Source organism: Urocampus carinirostris, chromosome 6, assembly GCF_059441175.1.
Source record: "Urocampus carinirostris isolate Australia breed hairy pipefish chromosome 6, RoL_Ucar_1.0, whole genome shotgun sequence".
NCBI lineage: Eukaryota > Metazoa > Chordata > Actinopteri > Syngnathiformes > Syngnathidae > Urocampus > Urocampus carinirostris.
In genome coordinates this window covers 20,703,992-20,725,774 of record NC_142354.1, presented here as the reverse complement: position 1 = coordinate 20,725,774, position 21,783 = coordinate 20,703,992, and the positions used below count along the sequence as shown (strand labels likewise).

General features: G+C 39.4%; 1 protein-coding gene across 5 annotated transcripts; it reads right to left on the bottom strand.

The window, feature by feature from the left end:
- Positions 1-2,441: 2,441 nt before the first annotated feature.
- tmcc1b (transmembrane and coiled-coil domain family 1b) lies at positions 2,442-20,767 on the bottom strand. 5 transcript variants are annotated; one of them, XM_088338202.1, is made up of 8 exons: positions 20,690-20,767; positions 19,008-19,182; positions 16,374-16,417; positions 14,027-14,775; positions 9,833-10,258; positions 7,679-8,163; positions 6,319-6,454; positions 2,442-3,151 (listed from the first exon to the last, which is right to left on the bottom strand). In XM_088338202.1, exons 4-8 carry the CDS (start codon positions 14,627-14,629, stop codon positions 2,831-2,833), a joined length of 1,971 nt encoding a protein of 656 aa, XP_088194328.1. In that variant the 5' UTR covers positions 14,630-14,775; positions 16,374-16,417; positions 19,008-19,182; positions 20,690-20,767; the 3' UTR covers positions 2,442-2,830. The 5 variants fall into 5 exon arrangements, with proteins under 5 accessions (XP_088194328.1, XP_088194333.1, XP_088194331.1 ...); XM_088338207.1 differs by having other exon boundaries at positions 14,027-14,292; XM_088338205.1 differs by lacking the exon at positions 20,690-20,767 and adding an exon at positions 20,532-20,679.
- Between the last annotated feature and the right edge of the window lie 1,016 nt (positions 20,768-21,783).

The window sequence follows — 21,783 nt, the reverse complement described above, 5'->3', positions numbered from 1 at the left end:
GGACTGGTTTAATGTCTGACTATATTCTTGCCGCTTGGACTAATTTTAACATTTACAATAAGCCCAAATTCACTGTAATCAATAGACTATTAGGGATCTACAGTAACATGAAGCCATTCCATTTTCACTTTTTACTCACGGTACCAGTTTTTTTTTTTTTTTTTTTTTTAGCTAAACTTTCACATAATGCTCAAAATTGCTGCCTTTGGATGCCAGCAGGTGGTTCTGGTATCACACTGCCAATTTGCCTTTCATCTCCACTGGCTTCCTGACTACTTGAGTCAGCTATGAGTCAAATATGCACAACTGGTCAAAGATCCACAAAGATGTATAGTTAAGTGCACGGCAAGATTAAATCAGATATACTGAGCTGGGGATTTTATTTCACATGTGTTTTACGATTATTTTTATGCCTTTCATTCCTAGAAAATAGTATTTAACCTCATAATTTGTTAACCCATACCTGTCAAATTATTTAGCTTTTCTAGCTGATTTAAATTCAAATATTTTGTTATACCGACCTTGTCTTGTTCCTTTGCTGTAATCTGGATTGTCTGTCATCGGTAGCAGACAATGCCAATATTTTTGCAGTATTCTGAATCCCTTGTTTTGCTATGAGTAAATGGCTGCCGCGTTGTTAGTAAGGTTATTTATCGCTTAAGGGAAATTTCGATCTTTGTGGCCAAATTCATGTATTTTCATGGCCAATTTTTCAGTTCAAAGGATGAAATCCAGTGCATATCAAGAACTAAAACAGTCTCTTGCTGCTGGCACATTGTGCTATTGAGCTGTTCCCATCTACGATCTTTTTGTGTCAATGAATTCGGCTAATCTGCTTTAACAATGCACGTGCAACTTGGCTATGTCACGCTAGTTTACAAACAGGGTAGGTGTTGGGTAATAAGGGAGTTCAATACGGAAGCCTAGATGGTAGGGCGCCCGCTCTGAGACTGGGAGGTCGCTGGTTCAAGCCTCGGCCGAGTCATACCTAAGACTTACAACATTGGTACTCATTGCCTCCCTGCTTGGTGCTCAGCATTAAGGGTTGAAATCGGGGGGTTTGGTCACCTAATGACTAAAATGGCTGCGGCTGCATCGGCTCGCTACAGTTCAACTGTACGTGTCAGTTGTATCGACATTTCGTTCTGTGTGCATTGTTACAAAGTAAATTATATTCTTCTAAGATGCATACAAGGAGAAAAATAGCCACATTTGGAATTCAATCTTAAGCTTAAATTATATTTTACTTTTTTTTAAATGATTTTGGTACTTTTTTTACATTTTTGCCATTTCTATGTCTAAATTTGTTACAATGGAATTAGTCCCCCCCCCCCCCGTTTACCTTTTTTTTAAAGACGTTATTTAATTTTATGTTTTTACATGGATTTTGTGTTGCTGTTCGACTTTAAGTCTGTTCAGTGTGTAAAAACCAAAAATTGTTTTGTATTTTACTAATGTTTTTAGATTTATGAATATAAATTGTTTTTCGGGGATCCTCTGCAAAACATATAAAAATAATTGTATGATAAAAAATATTATCATACAATTATAATATTATTTGACACTAAAAAAAAATTGGCTTAGCCGAAAGAGAATTGTCCTCTTGTGTGCCACCAGTAGGGGGCAGCAACGCTTCAAACGACAACACCGTAATGACAAGCTACCACCGCAGGCGTGACGACGTTCTTGCGTGGTTTAGTCAGACAAGATGTTTCCTGATCTTAAAGATTAAATTAAAATGGTTTGTACGAGTGCTTGAAATCCTTAAATGCTTTCATTAATAAGGCGAGCAATAGGCTGAGGTTGACAGGTATGGTTTACTCTGAAAACGGCCAATGTCCATTCAAAATGTGTTATAGAAAATGGTCTGGATTTTTATAGCACTTTTCAAGTCACTGAAAACCTCCCTAAGCGTTTTACACTTATTCACACACACACACACGAAAGACGCGTCTGCCATGCAGAATTTTACCTACTTATCGGGGGCAACAACGGTAAATAAAATAACTAATAAAACATGTTAAGTTGCAAATTGTGTCCCTTTAAATAAAATACAATAGAAATACTACAAAACAAATATTAAGTGTTTTAAAACGGGAACCCAATACTGTATATTATTTTGCTTTTAATCTGAAAATATAGAAATAAAAAGTACGATGACAATCATTACAAAAATAGTATTATGGAAATACTGAAGTACAAAGATATTAAAGAAATGCTACAAAAAGACAACTATAGAAGTATTTTGAAGTATTTCCAAAGAAAAGTGTGAATACTTTCGGGACTAAATCCTCACTTTTAACTTCATTTTGCCTGTTTATAAGGTTCCTTTGTACTGAACTGCCCCACGTGCTCAAACGTAGCCGGAAAGACTAGTTTTGCACACCGGAGGTCTTATTGCGCCACAAATGACGGAGACGAAACTCGACACGAATCATACCTTTGAAAAGAGGGGATTTATTAGTCTTTAAAAAAAAATCTGGACTCTTTTGTCGTCACTAATAGAAACGGTCCGGAAGCGCCGAGTCTTTGAGCACATCGAGTGCTCTTCAAGTAAGTGAGTCGAGTTCATCTTCAGCGATCCGACGCTCCGTACAAAAAAGCCGTGTGTGCTGTTGCTGTGCAAACGCTCGTCGTTTTAGTGAAATCAAGTCTGGGAACACAAATCGCAGAGAGTTAAGAAGGAATAAATACGCCTCGGGCGACCGCAGTGGAGTCATGCGCAAAACATCCCGAGACGAAAAGTGGCCCGCGTGTAAACAAAAACCCGACTCTGGAGGGAGAAAATGAAAAGTGTGCAGTTCTCTCCTCCGAGGACGGCGCCGTGGCGTCATCTGGGACGCAGCAGGAAGCGCTGCAGCGATTCTGAGAAAGCGTGCCAGTGACGCCACAGGAAGGCGGCCAGGACGGCCAGAAGCAGCGTGGAGAACGTGCGGCTTCGCGTTTTCATGAGCGGCACCACGCAGTTGGCCACCGTAGACACGAAGACCAGCAGCACGGCCATGACGGCCAGCAAGACGTTGATGAGTTTGCCCAGGAGCGTGCGCGCCGTGGCGTTCTCCAGGCCCTCCAGCTGCACCACCTGCTGCTGCTGCTGCTGAAGTTGCAGCTCCATCTTGGAGATGCGTGTCTGGCAGGCCTCCAGCGCCTCCTGAGGGGGATCCCATCAAAACCGCGGTCAGCAGGGCTTTAGAACAGGGCCGCGGCAAAATTGAAAAGGCCCACCACCAATTCAATGAAACGTCTTTCCCAAATACTAAGTAGAGCTGCACAAATTGAGAAGGAAAACCTAATTGCGATTTTTCAAACCAGTACTGCAATTTTGATTTTAAAAAGTTTATTCCTGCACCTTTTTCAAGCAATTTCAAGGATACTTTTTCTAGGACCTTCAAATGAAGAAATATAGCACAGATTGAAACAATGACTTTGATGACTAAAAAGTCACATACTTTGTGCTTATTTAAGATCTATTATCTTTTTGAATCAATGGGCTGCTACAAACTGACATGAATTCTGTCATTCTGCTTTAACAATGCACACGCAGCTTCATTACGTCAAACACAGAAAGGGCTCTATAGGAGTAAGTCATTTGTGGTCTTCCGTATTGTACTCAATACCTATGTATAAAAAGCCGAAAATTTAGCCAAATTTAGCCTCATTTTAATGATATTGGTTGCAGAGTGCTTTCAATATGTCATTCATAAAGACCGCTAAGCTTTTGCTTTTACAAATTTTAATTTATATTTTTAGCGTGTTTTTCTGTATCTAAAGTGGCTAAAATTGTAAAAAGCATATTTATAGCACTGAAGAATTAATATCTTTATGTATATATATACTGGACTGTCTCAGAAAATTAGAATATTGTGATAAAGTTCTTTATTTTCTGTAATGCAATTAAAAAAACAAATGTCATACATTCTGGATTCATTACACATCAACTGAACTATTTCAAGCCTTTTATTATTTGAATATTGCTGATTTTGGCTAACAGCTGAAAAAAACCTCAAAAATCTTATCTCAAAATATTAGAATACTTCCTCAGACCCAGTAAAAAAATAATTTTATAACAGCAAAACTAAATCAAACATTTGAAAATGTCCATTGATGCACTCAGTACTTGGTTGGGAATCCTTTTGCACGGATTACTGCATCAATCCGGCGTGGCATGGAGGCAATCAGCCTGTGGCATTGCTGAGGTGTTATTGATGCCCAGGATGCTTCGATAGCGGCCTTCAGCTCATTTGGATTTGTAGGTCTGGTGTCTTTCATCTTCTTCTTAACTATACCCCACAAATTCTCGATGGGGTTCAGGTCAGGGGAATTAGCAGGCCAATCAAGGATAGTGATGCCATGGTCAGTGCACCAGTTACTGGTGGTTTTGGCACTGTGGGCAGGTGCCAGATCATGCTGGAAAATGAAATACTCATCTCCATAGAGCTTTTCAGCAGATGGAAGCATGTAGTGCTCTAAAATCTCTTGGTACACAGTTGCATTTACTCTGGACTTGATGAAACACAGTGGACCAACACCAGCAGCTGACATGGCTCCCCAAACCATTGCTGACTGTGGGAACTTCACACTGGATTTCAAGCAACTTGGATTTTGCTCTTCTCCAGCCTTTCTCCAGACTCTGGCGCCTTGACTTCCAAATGAAATGCAAAACTTGCTTTCGTCTGAAAAGAGGACTTTGGACCACTCTGCAACTGTCCAGTGCTTCTTCTCCATAGCCCAAGTCAGACGCTTCTTCCGTTGTCTTGAGTTCAGAAGTGGCTCGACCATGGGAATACGGCTATTGTAGCCCATTTCCCGGACACGTCTGTGAACTGTGGCTTTTGATACCTGGACTCCAGCTTCAGCCCACTGTCTTTGAAGCTCCCTCAAATTCTGGAAGCGGCTCTTCTTCACAATTTTGTTAAGGCTGCGGTCATCTCTCTTGGTTGTGCAGCGTTTCCGGCCACATTTTTCCCTTCCAACAGACTTTTTGTGGATATGCTTTGAAACTGCACTCTGTGAACAGCCTGCTCTTTGAGAAATTTCTTTTTGTGTCTTACCCTCCTGATGGAGGGTATCAATGATGGTCCTCTGGACAGCAGACAGATCAGCAGTCTTCCCCATACTTGTGATTTAGTTTACTGAACCAAGCTGAGTGTTTTTAAGGCTCAGGAAACCCTCGCAAGGTGTTTCGAGTTAATTAGATGATTCAGGTGATTAGTTGAATAGCCTACTTGTATACTTTTTCATGATATTCTAATATTTTGAGATAGGATTTTTGAGTTTTCTTAAGCTGTAAGCCAAATTCAGCAATATTCAAATAATAAAAGGCTTGAAATAGTTCAGTTGATGTGTAATGAATCCAGAATGTATGACATTTTTGTTTTTTTAATTGCATTACAGAAAATAAAGAACTTTATCACAATATTCTAATTTTCTGAGACAGTCCAGTACATATATATATACATATATACATACACACACATATATATATATACATATAACTTTTTTTAAGGACACCTCAAATGACCCACCCCCACCTTTTAAAATTCAGAAGATTGACTCAAATAAAAATAATGATAAAGTCAGCCTTCCCCAATTAAAAATGTCTTTTTAAATCAAGTATGCCGAAAAAATGTCAACCCAGCTTGTCAATTACATAAAGCACCTGATTGTAATGCTTTGATATCCACTAACTAACTCGCATCCCTTTCATGAAACCAATCCTTGTTATAAATGTCAAAAAATTTCAGGGAATTTTGTGTTTGACATTAAATCGGTGCAGTGTGTAAAAACCTGAAATTGTTTAGTATTTTGCCTTTTTCTTATAGATCTGGGAATGTTTTTATTTTATTGTTCATGTGTTTTCAAGGATCCCCTGAAAAATTACCAATTACTAAATCATTTGGTACATTATTTTTTATTATTGATAATATATTAAAACAACCAAAAATCGTAGGAGCCAGAAGTCGTCTCTTCTCGGTGAACCACGCCAAAAGAGCTGGTTTTCTATGTAGAGCTTTCCTCCTGGATGTATAATGGCAAAAAAGGCCATTCATTCACAAGAAAATACTAATACGTCATTCTGTCACTCTTCCATTGCTAATTTTTCTAAAGTAAACGTGCTCTCCGGCTCAAGTTTTGATTTGCTGATAACATAATTTGAGTGGCGAGACTTCCCTGGTTCCAGCATGAATGCATCACGTGTTTTCTGCAGATAGGCTCTTAATGTTGGCCTCAGCTGCCTAACACAATAAGAATGATGGCCTACCAACTGGGTAGCACTCGTGTGTGTGTTTAGCCAGGGTGCGGCCGGTATCGCCTTACCTGGATGTCTCGGGCACGTTCGTTGGACTGATAAGCGATCTTCTCCTCCATGCTGGCCAGCTCTTGTTTCAAGTTGAGGATTTCGTTCTGGTGAAGCTCAGTCAGGTCATTGAGCTGCTCCTCCAAGCGTTCGCACCTGCCCGGTGAAACAACAGGTTTCGCGGACGTTTCGAGCACACCAGTACCAGTGTTAAGAGTAATGCGATACAAATGAACACAATTACTTTTCTCTGTAACAAGTACTCCAACGTACTATTGCGGGGTTCCTACAGCTTTAAGCAAGTTAAATTCAAGACTTTTAAAAACGTGTTTAATTTATTTTGAAATCAAATTTAAGACCAAGTCAAAAAAAACACAATTCAAACAAAAAATAGTCATATTTCTTACATCGTACCTCATACACATTAATAGCCATGGCGAAAAACGTTCATCGGACAGGCACTTCTTATTGAATGTACACTTTCCCATGGTCCAAAGTAATTTTATCTGAAGTTGCTTGTGTATTGTGGGTAGACATGAGTTTGCTCTGAAAGGCCCGACTGAAACCACATCACCGTTTTGATAGTTCTGTTACTGTGGTCACGCCAGGTTGCCACCAAAGTAAAAGACAATTGATAAATGTGACTACATATTTTTTGTCCAGATATTTATTGTGTTCACATTTTAAAGACTTTTAAAAATGGGATTTAAGACATATTGAAGTCTAATTTTAGACTTCAGGGATCTGCGGGGGCCCTGTGTGAATAAAAATATGTAACTCAACAGTAGGGCTGTCGCCATTGTGAATTTGTGAAGATGTTTACATAAATAATCACGAGGCCCCTTCTCAAGATTTCTTCTTTTAGTTTTTCCTTGCCCGCATGTTGGTTTTAGATCAGGAGATGGTGTCATTGTAACCTGGGTAGTCCTTAGACATTTTGTGATTAAGGGTTATACAAACAAATGTGACCTGTCTTGACTTAAATATGTAGTCAATTTTTTCCTTTCTGCATTTTATGCTACTATGATATTGGCTTAATTACATATACTATGCACCTGAAATAAAGAGCAATTTAATGATCAATAAATCAAGTCAAGAAATAGTCAAAAAATCATTGCTAATATTCAGTTACTTTGACCGATCCAGCCCGCCCGAGAACAGAAAGCCTGGATCCGACCCCAGAGCCAAACTAAGTTTGACTTCCCTGTTATATATGGTAATTTGTACTGCGCTACTTTTGGGTGTCAGTAATCCAGGGTGTTACGCATTTACTTTTTATAAGTTACTCGTAATTGTATCTAATTCCTTTTATTTTATAAACGTGCCAAACACAGACTAGTACAACGTTCGCCTGGTTTAATCTTCCGTTTTCCTATTTACCTGAAGCGCTCCTCTTGTAGGGCCTCCATGATCATGGTGTAGTCACGTTGATAGTGTGACTTTAAGTCATCAAAAGACTCCTCCAGCCGTCCTTGGTTGTCCCGCAGATCTTGGATCTCGTGCAGTATAGCATCGAAGCCCGATGCTTGGGAAGGATCCAGCGTGTTTCCCCTAGAGCTGGGGGGCCCACCTGGCCCCCCGGTGGTGCTATTGGCCCCCACGGAACCCGAGGTGGCGCTTGAGCAGTCGTCCTCACTGCCAAACTTGGGACTGGACTGCAGGTGGCCGGCGGGTAAGGTCCTGGAGCCGGCGGGGCCCGACCCTTCTTCTCCCGTCCCCTCGTCCAGAGAGTCTTTGAGGGAGGCGATGTTGTCGGCGCTCCCGAATTTGTTGCGGATGAGGAAGGCAAACTCTCTCGGTTTCGAGACAACGGCTCCGGCTGCCGAGTGAGTGGCATGGGAAATGCTGGAGAGGCCGCCCGTCACCTGTGATGGTCATATGACTGTTGGTACCATTTTTAACCCTTCGGCCAAATGGTGGAAAGTGTTTACTATTTAAAGAGGGTTACAGACCACAGTCATGACTAATGGATTATAGGAGTTTGATTAAATACGGTGGCCCCTCTACATACAAGATTAAATCAATTCCTGATTGAGCTTTTATCAAGAATTACTCGTATTTTGAGAAATAACTGAAAACCAATTAGTCTTCAAACCATCCATGTTAACCCAAAATATGGATAAAATACATCTTCCTGATCACATTCAAATAGCAATAACAAAACTATTGAAATAAGATAAATAGGATGATTTAACGAAACAAAATGCTTGATTATTATGAGCACTTACCATAGAGGAAGTCGGCGGTTGCTAACAGAGGTGTATTTGGGGTGATGGAGCATGAGAGCAGGATTAGAAAAACAAAAGCGTGGGATCATTTCGGTATGGCGTAATCTCACATGTACACTGAGACAAGTGGATGATGGCGGTCGGGCCTCTAGTGGCAGTACTTGGAAATTTTTGTAACTTGTATTTTCTTTCGTATGTCAGGCAAGATTTTTGCTGAAAAGAAAACTCGTATCTTTCCCAATTATAATACTTCATATGTAGAGGGACCACAGGCTATATACTGTGTGTTACAGTGAAGAAAAACGACTACCTCTCGGAGAAATTATTAGACCACAAATCAAAATTACCATTTTTCTGATAAAGTAAAATTATAATTTAGCTCAGCTTTACACAGGATGGGCAAAGGTGTGCTATTAAGCCATACTTCAAGGCGTCCCTATTCCGTAGACTGTTTTGGCAACCTCCACAACACATATGGCAAACAAAATCTAGCATTTATTACATCCTTATTTGCCATTTTAAAGGAAAAATACTTCAGCAGTTAAACACATCTTAAATATAGGAAGAATGTTGTTTACAATCTAAAGTCATTATTATGTTTTCAAACCACAAGTAGAAAAGGTATCAGGTTGTTTTTGGTGAGTCCTCAAAAAGTGTATTTGCCTCGTGTAAAACAACCCAAATCTTTTAAAACATTACACCTAAACCCTTAAATCAAAATGCAAAATCTTAAAGACACAGTGTCAAAACTATGGCTCGCGGGGCTTATTTTGAAGCCTGACAACCATTTGTTAGTGTCCTACAGCGTATACTAAAAATGATACTTGTGCCAAAAATATGTTTTTATACATTGCACAGCTTATTTATATCCAACTTTTGTTTTGGGAGTTAAGCTCACTTAAAAGAAGGTGATTTGTTTTTTGAAAAATTATAACCAAATTGATGGGGTGTTAAAACAAGTGTCCCCCTGGATCATTCAATTTCTTAAATGGTTAAAAATTGTGGACATGTCAGTTTTGTTCTTTGCAGAGCTTGAAAAATAATTAAACTACCACAAAAAAGTATGCCGACAATTTGAGGTCCAGATCCTAAAATGAGAAAATCTTCAAGGCCTGGAAGAGAATGTTGCTGACAAATGAGCACTTGTTGTCAAAATGGACGGCAATTTCAAAAAAACAGCTGAAGGCTCACATTAAAATGAATGGGCATCTGGTTTTTGATGAAGAAAAATTTCTATTATTAGGTCAGAAGTTTATCTAACACAGACTCGAATGTTTGATCCAAAACAAAGGGGACCCGGACTCACCTTGGCGCCGACATCCTTCAGGCCCTGGTGCATGTCTCGCAGGACGTCTTTGGGCTGGCGCGGGATGCCGTTGTGCTCCACCTCTCGAAGCTTGCGGTGGTAGTTCTCCAGCTTTTTCTGCAAATGCTGGATGGTTTGAGAGGACTTCTGGTTCTTCTTCTCAAAGACCTGCTTGATCCGCACGCTCTGCAGCTTGTCGGCGTTGTTGGCCAGTTTCAGGTACTCGGCCACGTTGTCGTCACGCGCCGTCTGTTCGATTTTGATCTGTTCTGTCAGCTTGAGGATCTTCTGTTGCAGTTGGGCGATGGCCTGCTTGGTCCGTTGGGGGTCCGGTGTGCTGTCCACCGCGTCGTAGCCGTCGGAGCCGCAGGCGTTGGGTGACGCAGCGGGGGCCGAGCCAGGGGTAGAGCCGTCATAGCGGTCCAGCTGTAGCAACATATTAACGAGGTTGAGTACTCTTGTGCAGTTTGGTATAACACGTTACAAAGGCATTCCTTTAACACAATTTTCTCAGTCATGAATACTATAACATGTTATTGATACAATTTTTTTTAAACTCAAATTTCGATACAACATGGTGCATTACTCTTCTGTACTTTGCCGATTGTGCCTTTGCCTGTGGAATGATCTGCAAACCCTTGTTCTGCCAGCAACACAACGCTGACTAAAACAAACAGGAAGTTTGGGCGTGTTTATATCTACCAGCAAAATACAATACAACTGAATCCGGTTACGGTGCCGCTGTCTCAAGCACGGAGTATGTGACGGTTAATTTCTCTCTACTGATATTCTTCCTACCGAATATAATTCCATCCAAGCCCTTTTCACAACTATTAAATAAAATACTGAAATCTAGGGTTCAGTGTTTATGCCCACAATTGGTTGCGTGTCACCAGTAGCAATGGTAGGCAGCATGTGGGCCAGGGGCATATCTTACACAGGAACAATGAAACCAATGGGGAAATCATGATACCAGAATTTACAGTAAGAGTTCTTTTATTTGTAAAATTATTTTTGCAATCTATCATGCCTGTCGAAAAAGAAAATAGGTTCTGGACACTACCCAGAAATGGAGAAAAAAATAATTGAGTGGTTTAAAGACAAAACACAAAATGGATATAGAGTATCTCGGCTGTTAATTTGCAAGCTCTGAAGATTGTACAAGCCAAGAAATATGAAGGGTTTACCGCTTCCACAGGTGGCTGTAAACGTTTTCTTTTTATTTTATGATGGCCATTTTTAAGCAGGTTTAGGGGCTTTAAAGCGAGTGAATACTGTACAGTAATTTGTAACTAGATAGTTCCTTTCAGAGTAACACGCTACATTTGGATGTCAGTAATCTGGGGGTAACGCAATTACTTTTTAATGAAATAACTAGTAATTACTTTTTTTATAGCAAAGCGCCCAACACAGGTTGATGCTGACGTGCTTGATGGCAACCTGATTGGTTTAGAATTCATGCTTCTTACTTGTTGGTTGTTCAACTAGTAATGGTGTCGAAGCAGAGTTTGACTACCTCAGACTTTGCGTTTCTCTGATTTTGTCTTTGCAAATAAAGTAGTTTCTTCAAGTGATCTGCAAAGCAAACGCGAAGGTTTTTTTTCTCTAGATATTGGCCATTACCTCAAAAGGTTTGCCCAACCCAGCTGTAGGTTCTTGGCTGGTTCCTTTTTTTTCTACAATGAATTGCTTGTTACAGGAAATGATTCTATTGACTAAAAATTAAGATACAGGAAGCCTGTATGACAAAAGATTATCCTACTTGCCACATAGGGCCTGCTTTGTTTTTAAGTCATGAATTCAGGTGAGCAAGCATTATAGTGGTAGCTTTGTAAATGGTGTGACTCAGTATAAACACGACGTTGAAACAACAAAGGAGAGGAATGTGATCAAGCGGTGTGTCATACACTGGCGCTCTCTTGGGGAATTTGTGATGCATCCGAACTCTCAACCTACAGTATCAAGCTGCTGTCATGAGAACGAATATATGAAAATATATAGAGATATATATATATATATATATATATATATATATGCGTAACCGGTCAAATTATACGTTTTGGCCGTATTATATAAGTTTATTCTTGGTTGATCAAAAATAACTCGTGTCCTCTGTTGTTGATCTGGCTGTGTCCCATCACTACTGTGTCTTTTTTAACGTTAGTATTTTTATCAATTTTGAAAACTAACGTTAGTATTTTTATTAATTTTGAAAACTCTTTTCCTTGGTAAAGGACGAGATAGGCTTGAATACAATGAAAAATGCTAGATGAAAAATAGGGAACATCGCAGCGTCAGAAATATTCCGCTGCCTTGAAATAGTTCAGTCCATTTGATTCCTAAAACTGCACTGGGGCTAGGGTTCAGGTGAAACTGGGCCAAATCAGGTTTTTTAAGAAAAGCTCTGATAAAAACTCTGTTCTCATATATTTTTAAAGTTGCTACACAAAATAAGATCTGAAAAAAACATTGAAATAAGGTGAAACTGTAAAATTAATGTGAAACATTATAAAGTAATCTGTAATTTTGTATGGGCTTTACTTACATTAAAGGGACGATGTTTATTATATGCCTTCTCGATATTACTGTAGTGTCACCAAAAACGGGTGCAAGGAAGAACACAAACTATATAGACTTGAAGTGACCAAAATGCCCAATTTTACCTCCCATTTTCTCGCCTAGCCTTCTAGAGGTTTTTGGTTGCCCGTAGCAACTAGATGGCTGACAATTGGCTTATGTTATCTAAAATATATGTCATTTCTAAAGCAACGATTTTTTACGTTTATATCATAGTTTGTGTGTTTTGGATCATTTTTTAAATCAATATTGTCCTTTTTAAACATTTTTTTTTCTACCACTAGAAGCTGCTAAATAATAAACCTGCCCCTTTAAACGTTCATATTACAGCGTCAAGCGATCACCCAGTGTAACTTTCTGCTGCAAAGATTGTCAACGTTACAAAAGATTTTAATCAAGGCAAATGAAGCATGCGTGGATGCACAGCAAAAATTTAGGCCACGCACTTATGATAGCAGGCCCCCGGTCAATGAATTACTACAAATATCCTTCCGTTTATCTGCTGTAATTAAAATGTACTAAAAAAAATGGTATAAAGCTGTCAAATGCTTTTGCAATCGAAGTGGGTTCCCTAACTACGGCCCGCAGGCCAGCCTCCACATTTGGAACTGCCCCCTGAACAATACTAGAGAACGTTTTGACACACAATTTGTTTTTGTTTACCGTAAAAGAAATCAAAGTCTGGGTATACGTATTGGGCTGTAATGGGATTCGGTCCCTGGTCCGGCGGTGAAACTGCTAAACTGTTACCGCTAGTTAACCAGTTCTAATGATAACATATGAAGTATGTGGGTTTTTTCTAATGATCACACTACTTTTACTCAAGTTACCAGAGTTGAATGTTAATTTTCTAGTGCATTTCACATGTTACAATAACAATAAATGTGCCACTTACTGAGCTCAATATCGAAGAGTAGAATTTATTGTCATTGTGACATGTGAAATGTGCAACAAAATTAACATTTGACTCTGGTACCCTGAATTAAAAGTGAGATAATGAGAAAATCTACTGCCTTTACACAAGCCATTTATACCATTGGTGGTCCATTGCTCTGACAAATAAGCTAAACTTGGACATGTTAAGACTCTGCACAGTAAACAGAAAATTAAGTCAGTAACAATGTAACATATTAAGAGTTATTCAGATAACTCCAGCATAAAGAACGTGCTTAAGAAACTCAGCCTCTAAATCACTAATTCCAATTAAATCTTCATTCTCTGTTACTTTTAAACAACTCCTCAAACTCCGGAGGTAGAGGATCTGCCGCTTCCTCGTCCACGTATCTTACATGAGACTCATCGTCACCTCTGCTTGTTAACTCCAAACTTTCTTTCTGCTCCCTGATTTTTTTAAATTATCAACACAGACCTCGAGTGCCAACTTGCGGTTTAGTGTGAAAATAACATGTGAAATGATATAATAATTTGTTAAAAATTTAATACATAATGTTAAGTGTAAAAACAAGATGTGAAATTATATAATAATGGGTTAAATTTTTATTGCACACAAGTCGCACCACTTACGAAACTATGAAAAAAAACAAAAACGGCGACTTGTAGTCCGAAAAAAACGGTACGTATCAAAGTTCGTATTGCTTTGTTATTTCGGTGACTAACCTTGTCCGGTTCCTCAGTGGAATGGTAGCCAGACGTGATCAGCATGTCTGCCAGGGCGGGGCAGCTGGGCGTGTCGGTGGTGGAGGAGGAGCGAGGACGGCCAGCCTGCAGCAGGGCCTCGTGGGTACTACGCCGGTGAATCTGGGGGCTTCCTTTCTGGGGGCCGTCCACCGATACCACCCCCTTGCTGCGCCGGCTCTGCAGGCTGGTGCCACGCTTCATCATGGGCGGAGCGCCGCGGATCTGCTGCAGCACGCGGCTCAGAGCTGCGGGAGGGGCGGAAGCGGCGGGGCCGTCAGAATCCAAAGAGAGGGCCGACGGGGCCCGAGCATCGCCACTTTCCGAGACGGCGTTTCCGAGCTCGGGAGTCGCAACACCCGCGCAGGACGCCGCGGCATCATGCGGGGATACGGACGAGCGTCGGCGCTGCGGCTGGAAAAGCTGCTTCAGGCCGTGACCTAACGCTCCCATGTTCTCCAAGGCATTGTGGGTGATTTTGGAAAGTCCATGTTCAGACTCAGACGCCCTCCTGCCGCCCTCTGACTCGGCCCGGCCTCCTGAGTCTGCTTCCTCTGGACACTGCTCACCGCAACCCTGATCCATCAGAGCCCTCCAGGTCTACTAGGGGGCGGGGTGGTTCACGGCACTAGTACCCCCCGCCCCTGCCCTGTTTGAGGCCGGTTCGACGGAGCTCAGTTGAACTTTCTGAGCAGGCATGCATCAGTGGCTTGGCTCAATGTCATGCTTGTCTAACACCAAAAAAATGATAAAAATAAAAAATAAAAGGTATTATAACATGCAGAAGTGTGTGATCAACAAAACATGAAGCTGATTGCAGGAAAGAAAACAAACCAAGTTGGTGCACAGCCATCCATATTTATGACCTGGAAAAGCTTTTACAGTATTTTGATGCCTAAAAGAAGCCCTTGAAAATGATTCGCTTTTTTTGTTGGTAATGTGATACGAATTTTGGGTAGGGGAAACTGTGCAGAAGATAAATGCGATTTTGGGAAGAGAACAGAAAGCTAGTTTTTAGCGTGAGAAAATATGGTAGTTTTCTCTGTAGAAGAAAACAATCATTTTAAGAGTAGGAGAAGCTAGTTCTCAGCATCAAAAGCAAAACTAGATAGATACTTTATTCATCCCCGTATGGAAATTCACACTTCCTTCAGTATCCTTGTGTTGAAAAATAAAATAATAATAAAATAAAAGAAATAGAATACAGAAATACCCACTATAACGTGTTGATATAGAGTATTCAAATAGTTCTACATAAAATACACAATGTAATAGAAATAGGGTAATATGCAAATGTGGGGGTGGGGTTTAATGTGGGCTTCTACAACTAGTAAGTTGATGATCGTTTACAGCGTGAAAAAAGTCATCGCTAGATTTTATTCCACAATGAAGATGATTTTGGTTTGGATGTAAAAACAGCTAGTTTTTGGCGTGGACAAAAACAAATCTAGCTTTCTATAAAAAGACAATTGTACCTTTTGTTCTAAGTAAGAAAAACACATTTTTGGAGTACAAAGACACGATACTTGTTTTCGGCAAGGATGTTGCCAATTTCCAGTGAAGTACATGGGACTAGGTTTCTGCGTAGAAGATGTCAACACTAGTTTCGGACGTAAAAACTGAATTTTTGGGGCGGCGTAGGACACGACAATGACATTAAATTCCAGCAGGGATGATATAAAAAAATAACTTTATTTATTTTGCAAAGCACAGACAAATGTGTGTTTTGGAAATTAAACATGTTTTTTCATGTATAAGTCAAACCTCAATCAACGTTGGATGAAAAGTTAAACAATGAATAAAAGTTTGTCTCATACGCCAAATAATACGGTAGTGAAAATCCTTGAGGTAAGGCTATACAATATATATTTTGTTGCGGAAAATGTTAAAGGTTATAATGTGGCATGACTGGCAACACCAATATTTGAAAACGATGTATTTTTAAAAGGTGTGTTCAAAAGTAAAAGTCAATTTCATTGAGAATAGTTTCTGAAATGTTCAAATTTGGCAGGGGACAATTTTCACTATTCAGTTACAGGGTTAAACATTTCAGAAATTATTCCAATGGCTGCATGTGGATGGTACAAACAAATAATAGAAACTGGAAAAAGATACAAGTAACGATGTAACTTGAAAATGAGCGAATGTTTCTGTATTCCTTAGCCACCGGTCTCCTCTCCCTTTGCCCGATTTAATTTCTAGTTCAAGCTCAAAACCTGTAACAACCCGTAGTAGAGGGTTGAGCCAACTGTTTCACATGCAGTTGTCAAAATAAGTATTGCGAGTCCTGTAATTAAATTGTAAAAGTGATAAAGACGTAATCGCTTACCATCAGCTCAACCTTTCCTCTTCGGATTCACAAAGTACAGTTGGCTATAAAAAATAAACAGAAAGAAAATTATTTTATAACCACAACTTTAGCAGACCTATACCATTTAAAGACCTTCGTGTGATACAAGTGTGCAATATATAAGTTACAAATACCATCTTCGCGTCACACAAAATCTGTGTAAAGAAACACTGAGAAAGGGGCGTGACAAAACACACCCAGCAAGCAATTAATTGTGTAATCACAGAGTATTACGACAGTCACTACTATTTCAGTTAATGACTATGAAAAGCATCCATTACTAAACAAAAAGAATGATTCATGGCATGTATATAGCTGGCAGTACCAACGAGAGCTCGAATATGTCAAGACAAAAAGAAGGACAGGAAGGCAAGCGGAGGGGAAAAAAACGCTGGAAGGAAGTGTCAGACAGCAACCAGTGACATCCAAGTAGACGGTGAGGGAATCTCGCTGTAAGGCACAAAGCCAACAACATGTACAAATCCTTTTATTTGTTCACTGGAAAACTATAATTATTTTCATTTTATTTTCAAATATATTGCAACACACACAACTCATGCACGACATGTTGCTGCTCCTGTGGCCGAATGTAGGACTTGACCCTGTTTTGCTGCACATTCATCAGAGGCACATTCACTTGGAAAGATTAAAACAGCAGGTGTTCAAATTTGTTTGTTCCCATTTGAAGCCGCTTCAAAAAAAAAAAAAGCTCAAATTATCAACCCAACAAATACTGGCCACTTTGTTTGCAGTACCGAGGACATGTAATATTCTCCACCTTTCAGGCTAAAATCTTCCATGAGTCGGTTGCAATATATATTTTTTTTAAAAAACAGTTGCCATTATTATGAGTGTTTTTGTAGCACATATTCAAAAAGATTGATTTCATTCATCGATGACTTAATGCAGCGCATATCACAAGAGATCGGTTCACCAACCTTCACAGGATTAGCTGTGCACATCATTCCCTTTTCCAAACTTGCAAAAAGTTGTCATTGTGAAAAAATTGGAGAGAAATCAATATAGATTGAATAATTTTCCACTCAACCGTGCACCTTAAAGCTGGCACAACACAATTGGAAAAATTCCCAAGGTTAAAGAAAAAACAAACAATGTGGTAACACAAGTTTTGTATGACGTAGATGTGATTGAGTTCCAAATTTTAATCCCACTTAAACCATCTCAAAGACACCTCTTCCACAATAAAAATGAACTGTAATTTCAGATGTTTGAAAAGTATTAATTTGGTTTGATTTCCAGCAGTTGAATTAAACTTAATAGTCTTTATTGTCATTGATGACAAAATAGTGAAATATAGTATTAAATCTAGGCTTAAAAAAAACACTTCTATTTTATAGCTTATGAATGACCTATAATTGAAGCTGACAATACCTGTGTTTTATTTGTTATTGCAACATCCGTTGCAGCCTGGTCATCCTGGAAGGGCGATTACATCATGTGCAGTCCCTTCTCAAGGTTTCTCCTTTTACCTCATGTTGAGGTTTTGGGTTTTTCCTTGCCCTCTGGTAGGTTTTAGATCAGGGGATGGTGTAATAAAAGTCTGTAGTTTGCCATAATCTTTGGTCTGTGCGGCTCTTTTGAGACTCCTTGTGATAAATGGCTATACAAATAAACATGACTTGAGTATGCAACCAGATTACCAATGGTACTCCAGGTTAACACGAAAAAGACTTTATAGAGTAAAATAAAAGACCGTAAGAATAAATAGGCGATAATATTTACAACTACAGTAGTAGACAGGCCCAAGTTATGATAAAAATCCAACAAAAAAAATAGTTAATCGTAACCGCAGAGCAATGAAAAGTAGTACAATAACAAATAATAAAATATCCCTTTTCTCAAAAAGATGTGTGACAGACAATGAATGCTAACTGTTGATTTCAAATTAGTCCTCATTAAAGATAACTTTTAGAATAATTGCCGTAAAGTTTTACTATCAGATCATAACAAAACACAGATGTCTCAAGTTTAGTTTTTTGGACCAAAACCAAAAATGTCGCAAAAGACAGTTTTTTTTTGAACATATTTTCTTATCTACTAGAGTGATTCTGAGAATAAAGTGTTTTGAACCCTAAACTGGTCACCATCCTATCGCAGGCCACAGTTTGCAAATAATTTACACAAACACCCAAAATGTTTGTGTACAAGATAAACATCACACTGTGCTTGCTTTGGTGCACACCTAAATTGTTACATTGGAAGCAAACATTCCTCACTAGCTTGGAGCAAATATCCCTCAAGGGCAATGAAATTACAGCAGCGCTAGTCTCTAAGCTCAAGGCAAAGTGATCTTGCTGAAATGGGTCAGCCAACACTCGCCTATCTCTCTTCGCACATTGCAGCGCTCCGAGGTTACACCATCTAAGTGTTGTGCCCGTTATTTGGGCATTTTACGCTTTTGCTCATAATGTAGACCTATTAAAAACGCTAGGCAATTTATATTCTTGCATAATTGTTACAGAAATGTGCACATGACCCACTAAACTAAATATCTCAAATCTGTTTTGTGTGACGAAAAATATGAATGAATAAACAGCAAATCACTGTAAGAAATTAATATTTAAATAGGGTGAAGACATGTTTGTAACATACCTTTAGTTTGTGTCATCAGACAATAATGTGGTCCGACGGACAGGGTACATAGGTTGAAACTCAATGCAACCATCCACCACCAATTCCTTTGGGTAAATCCTCCAAGTTAAAGTCTGGCAGAGAGGCTCTGGGCTTTCAGCCAGCTGTCTTCACAAACGTTTAGAAAAATCACATGCTGCAAAGTTTGAAAAAGAAAAAAAATATTAGTCCAATATTACAAAATTGAATCCTTTACCTTGTTGACTCTTAATTCTAAAATCTATTCCCAGGAATTGTAGGGATTTCATCTGAACAAATAGAATACAGAAACATTCGTACAAAGGTTGTTTGTTTAAAACAGAACAGGAAAAGTAAAGCAAACTTAAAACGTGAACCCGCTATTTGAATGACGCCAAGGACACACAAAGGACAGCAGTCCCTAAACGTGAGTGAGCGCAAATAAATAGATTGTGGCTTTACTGGCTCCATGTTTTGGCGAAATAAAAGGATGCTTTCATTACTTTCGCAGCACTGACACCCAAAGCCCTTCACTAGTAATTACACACATGTTAATTAATGAATGGATGGCCCCTTTGGGAGCACTCCTGGCTTGCCTTGTATTAAATTACAGCAGACAAGACAAGATGTCAATACAGTCAAATGTCATGCAAGAATATTCATTGTAAATGCATTCTTAAAATAAACAAGTTACAGGTGCACAAGATATAAACATGTTAAGCAATGAGAAGTACACGCGTTGGTCGAATTCAAATGCAACCTACTTGATAAATATATCCAAAACAAACAAACGACTGTTTGACTGAAAATAGCCCCAGCTCAACGGGTTAGAGTTAAGAAGGGGATGAAAGAAGCCGCTTGCTAGTCGAAGCTTGAAGGCCTCCCATTTATATAGAAAACAACTCGTAAAGAAGATAAAACACCAACATGCGTGGTTAAAACAATACCATTTGCAGAAAATAGTGGCCGCAGTTATCTTTATTTCCACTTCTGTGGTTATTTTTGGCCGGCTCGTCTTCTTGAGACAGTTTAGCAGGACATGCTAACTTGTTCCGCCGGAGGGTGTTGATTTTATTGCACAACGTACACCGGCGGTAAAAGTTCGAGGGGTGTTCGAGTTTAGCATTTATAAACGGATTGTATGCAATGTGTTTTGTTTTCGCGGGAGCTGTAAATACAACTCTCGGTGGATTAGGAATTTGCTAATGAGCATTTTACGAAAACACACGAGAGGAGTTTACAGTGGCGCAAACTTACCCGGCGGCATGTTACAAATGGTATTCCGTAAACGAAGCAGAGATTGGCCTGAGAGTAAATATATTGGACACTCATGACTGCGCTATACACATATTTATCTTATCGAACAAAATTAAAAACGGTTCAGTTTTCTTTTTGCCTACGAAATAAACAAACCTCGCCCACCCAGACTCGCCGGGCCACTAAAACAGGCGTCCACTGAACGCCTGACTGGCTGGCCAATCAGCCTGTCACTTAGCATGGTGGCTAGCTCCTCAAGCTAGCGCCTACCGCCGCTAACCAGCTGCGGGTGAAAAGACGCCTCGACATCCTCCCAAACGAGCCCAAGCGACGTCGAATGCTGAGCCGTTCCGCCGGCGGCACGCCAAAACGGATTTCACGCGGAGGGTCATTCAAAAAGTCGGCGAGTTTCGTCAACGACAACTTACATGAGCGCTGAGAGGATTGTGTTGGTGACCGTTCATCTCTCCCGATGGAGGAACACTCCCACGATGACGTCATATAGCGTGCTTAGCCTCAAAACACACAACAACGAGTCAATCTACATCATACCTACCAAACACTTGCGTTTTAGGATTTAAATGACCGCTTTTCTCTTCTCAAAAACGCCACCGATTTTTATAACCTACCACTTTTTTTCCGATTAAAACAAGAGCGTAATTCGAGACTAGTGATTTAGTCTAAGGCTGGTTTAGTTTGAAGTGAGATTTAAGTCTTTGTGTGTGAATAATGCTACATCCATTGTAACCTGGTCATAGTTTTTATTTTATTTTTTATATTAAACTTTAATTATTTCATATTTTATTTTATTGTTTATTAATGCAACATCCATTGCAGTCCGGTCATCCTGGAAGGGGGCTTTACCTCTTGTGCGGTCCCTTCTCAAGGATTATTCATTTTCCTCATGCTGAGGGTTTTTTTTTTTTTTAGTTTTTCTTTGCCATCATGTAGGTTTTAGATCAGGGGATAGTGTACTAACAATCTGTAGTTTGCAATAGTCTGTGCTGCCCTTTGAGACTCCTTGTTATTAAGGGCTATACAAATAAACCTGACGTTAATAAACTGCTCCAAAGATCGCATCAGATACAAGTAAAAGTTTGCCACTACTGGTTTTAAACCAGCATGTTTGTTTGTTGTTTAATATTCTGGAAACAGGTTGTGATTTTGCGTGTAAAAATAGAGTACATAATAACATCTACCACTTTTTAACGTCAAAACGTTGGCATGTATGCTCATTAGGGCTTCAACTAACGACTATTTTAACAGTTGACTATTCGCCAACTATTGAAACGATTGGTCGACTAATCGGATAATGTGTGCATTTATAAATGAATCATGAAGATGACTTAATTATGTGGAAAATGATAATTAACACAAAATGTAGAGTAGAATGATAATACACATACAAACATTTTTTATTGGCTAAAATTAAATAAAAATGTAAAACTTTTTAAGCACAGTGCTTAGTCAATTGAGTAAAAATCCATGACTAACCCTATGCCATTTTTGGGCCCAGGCAAAT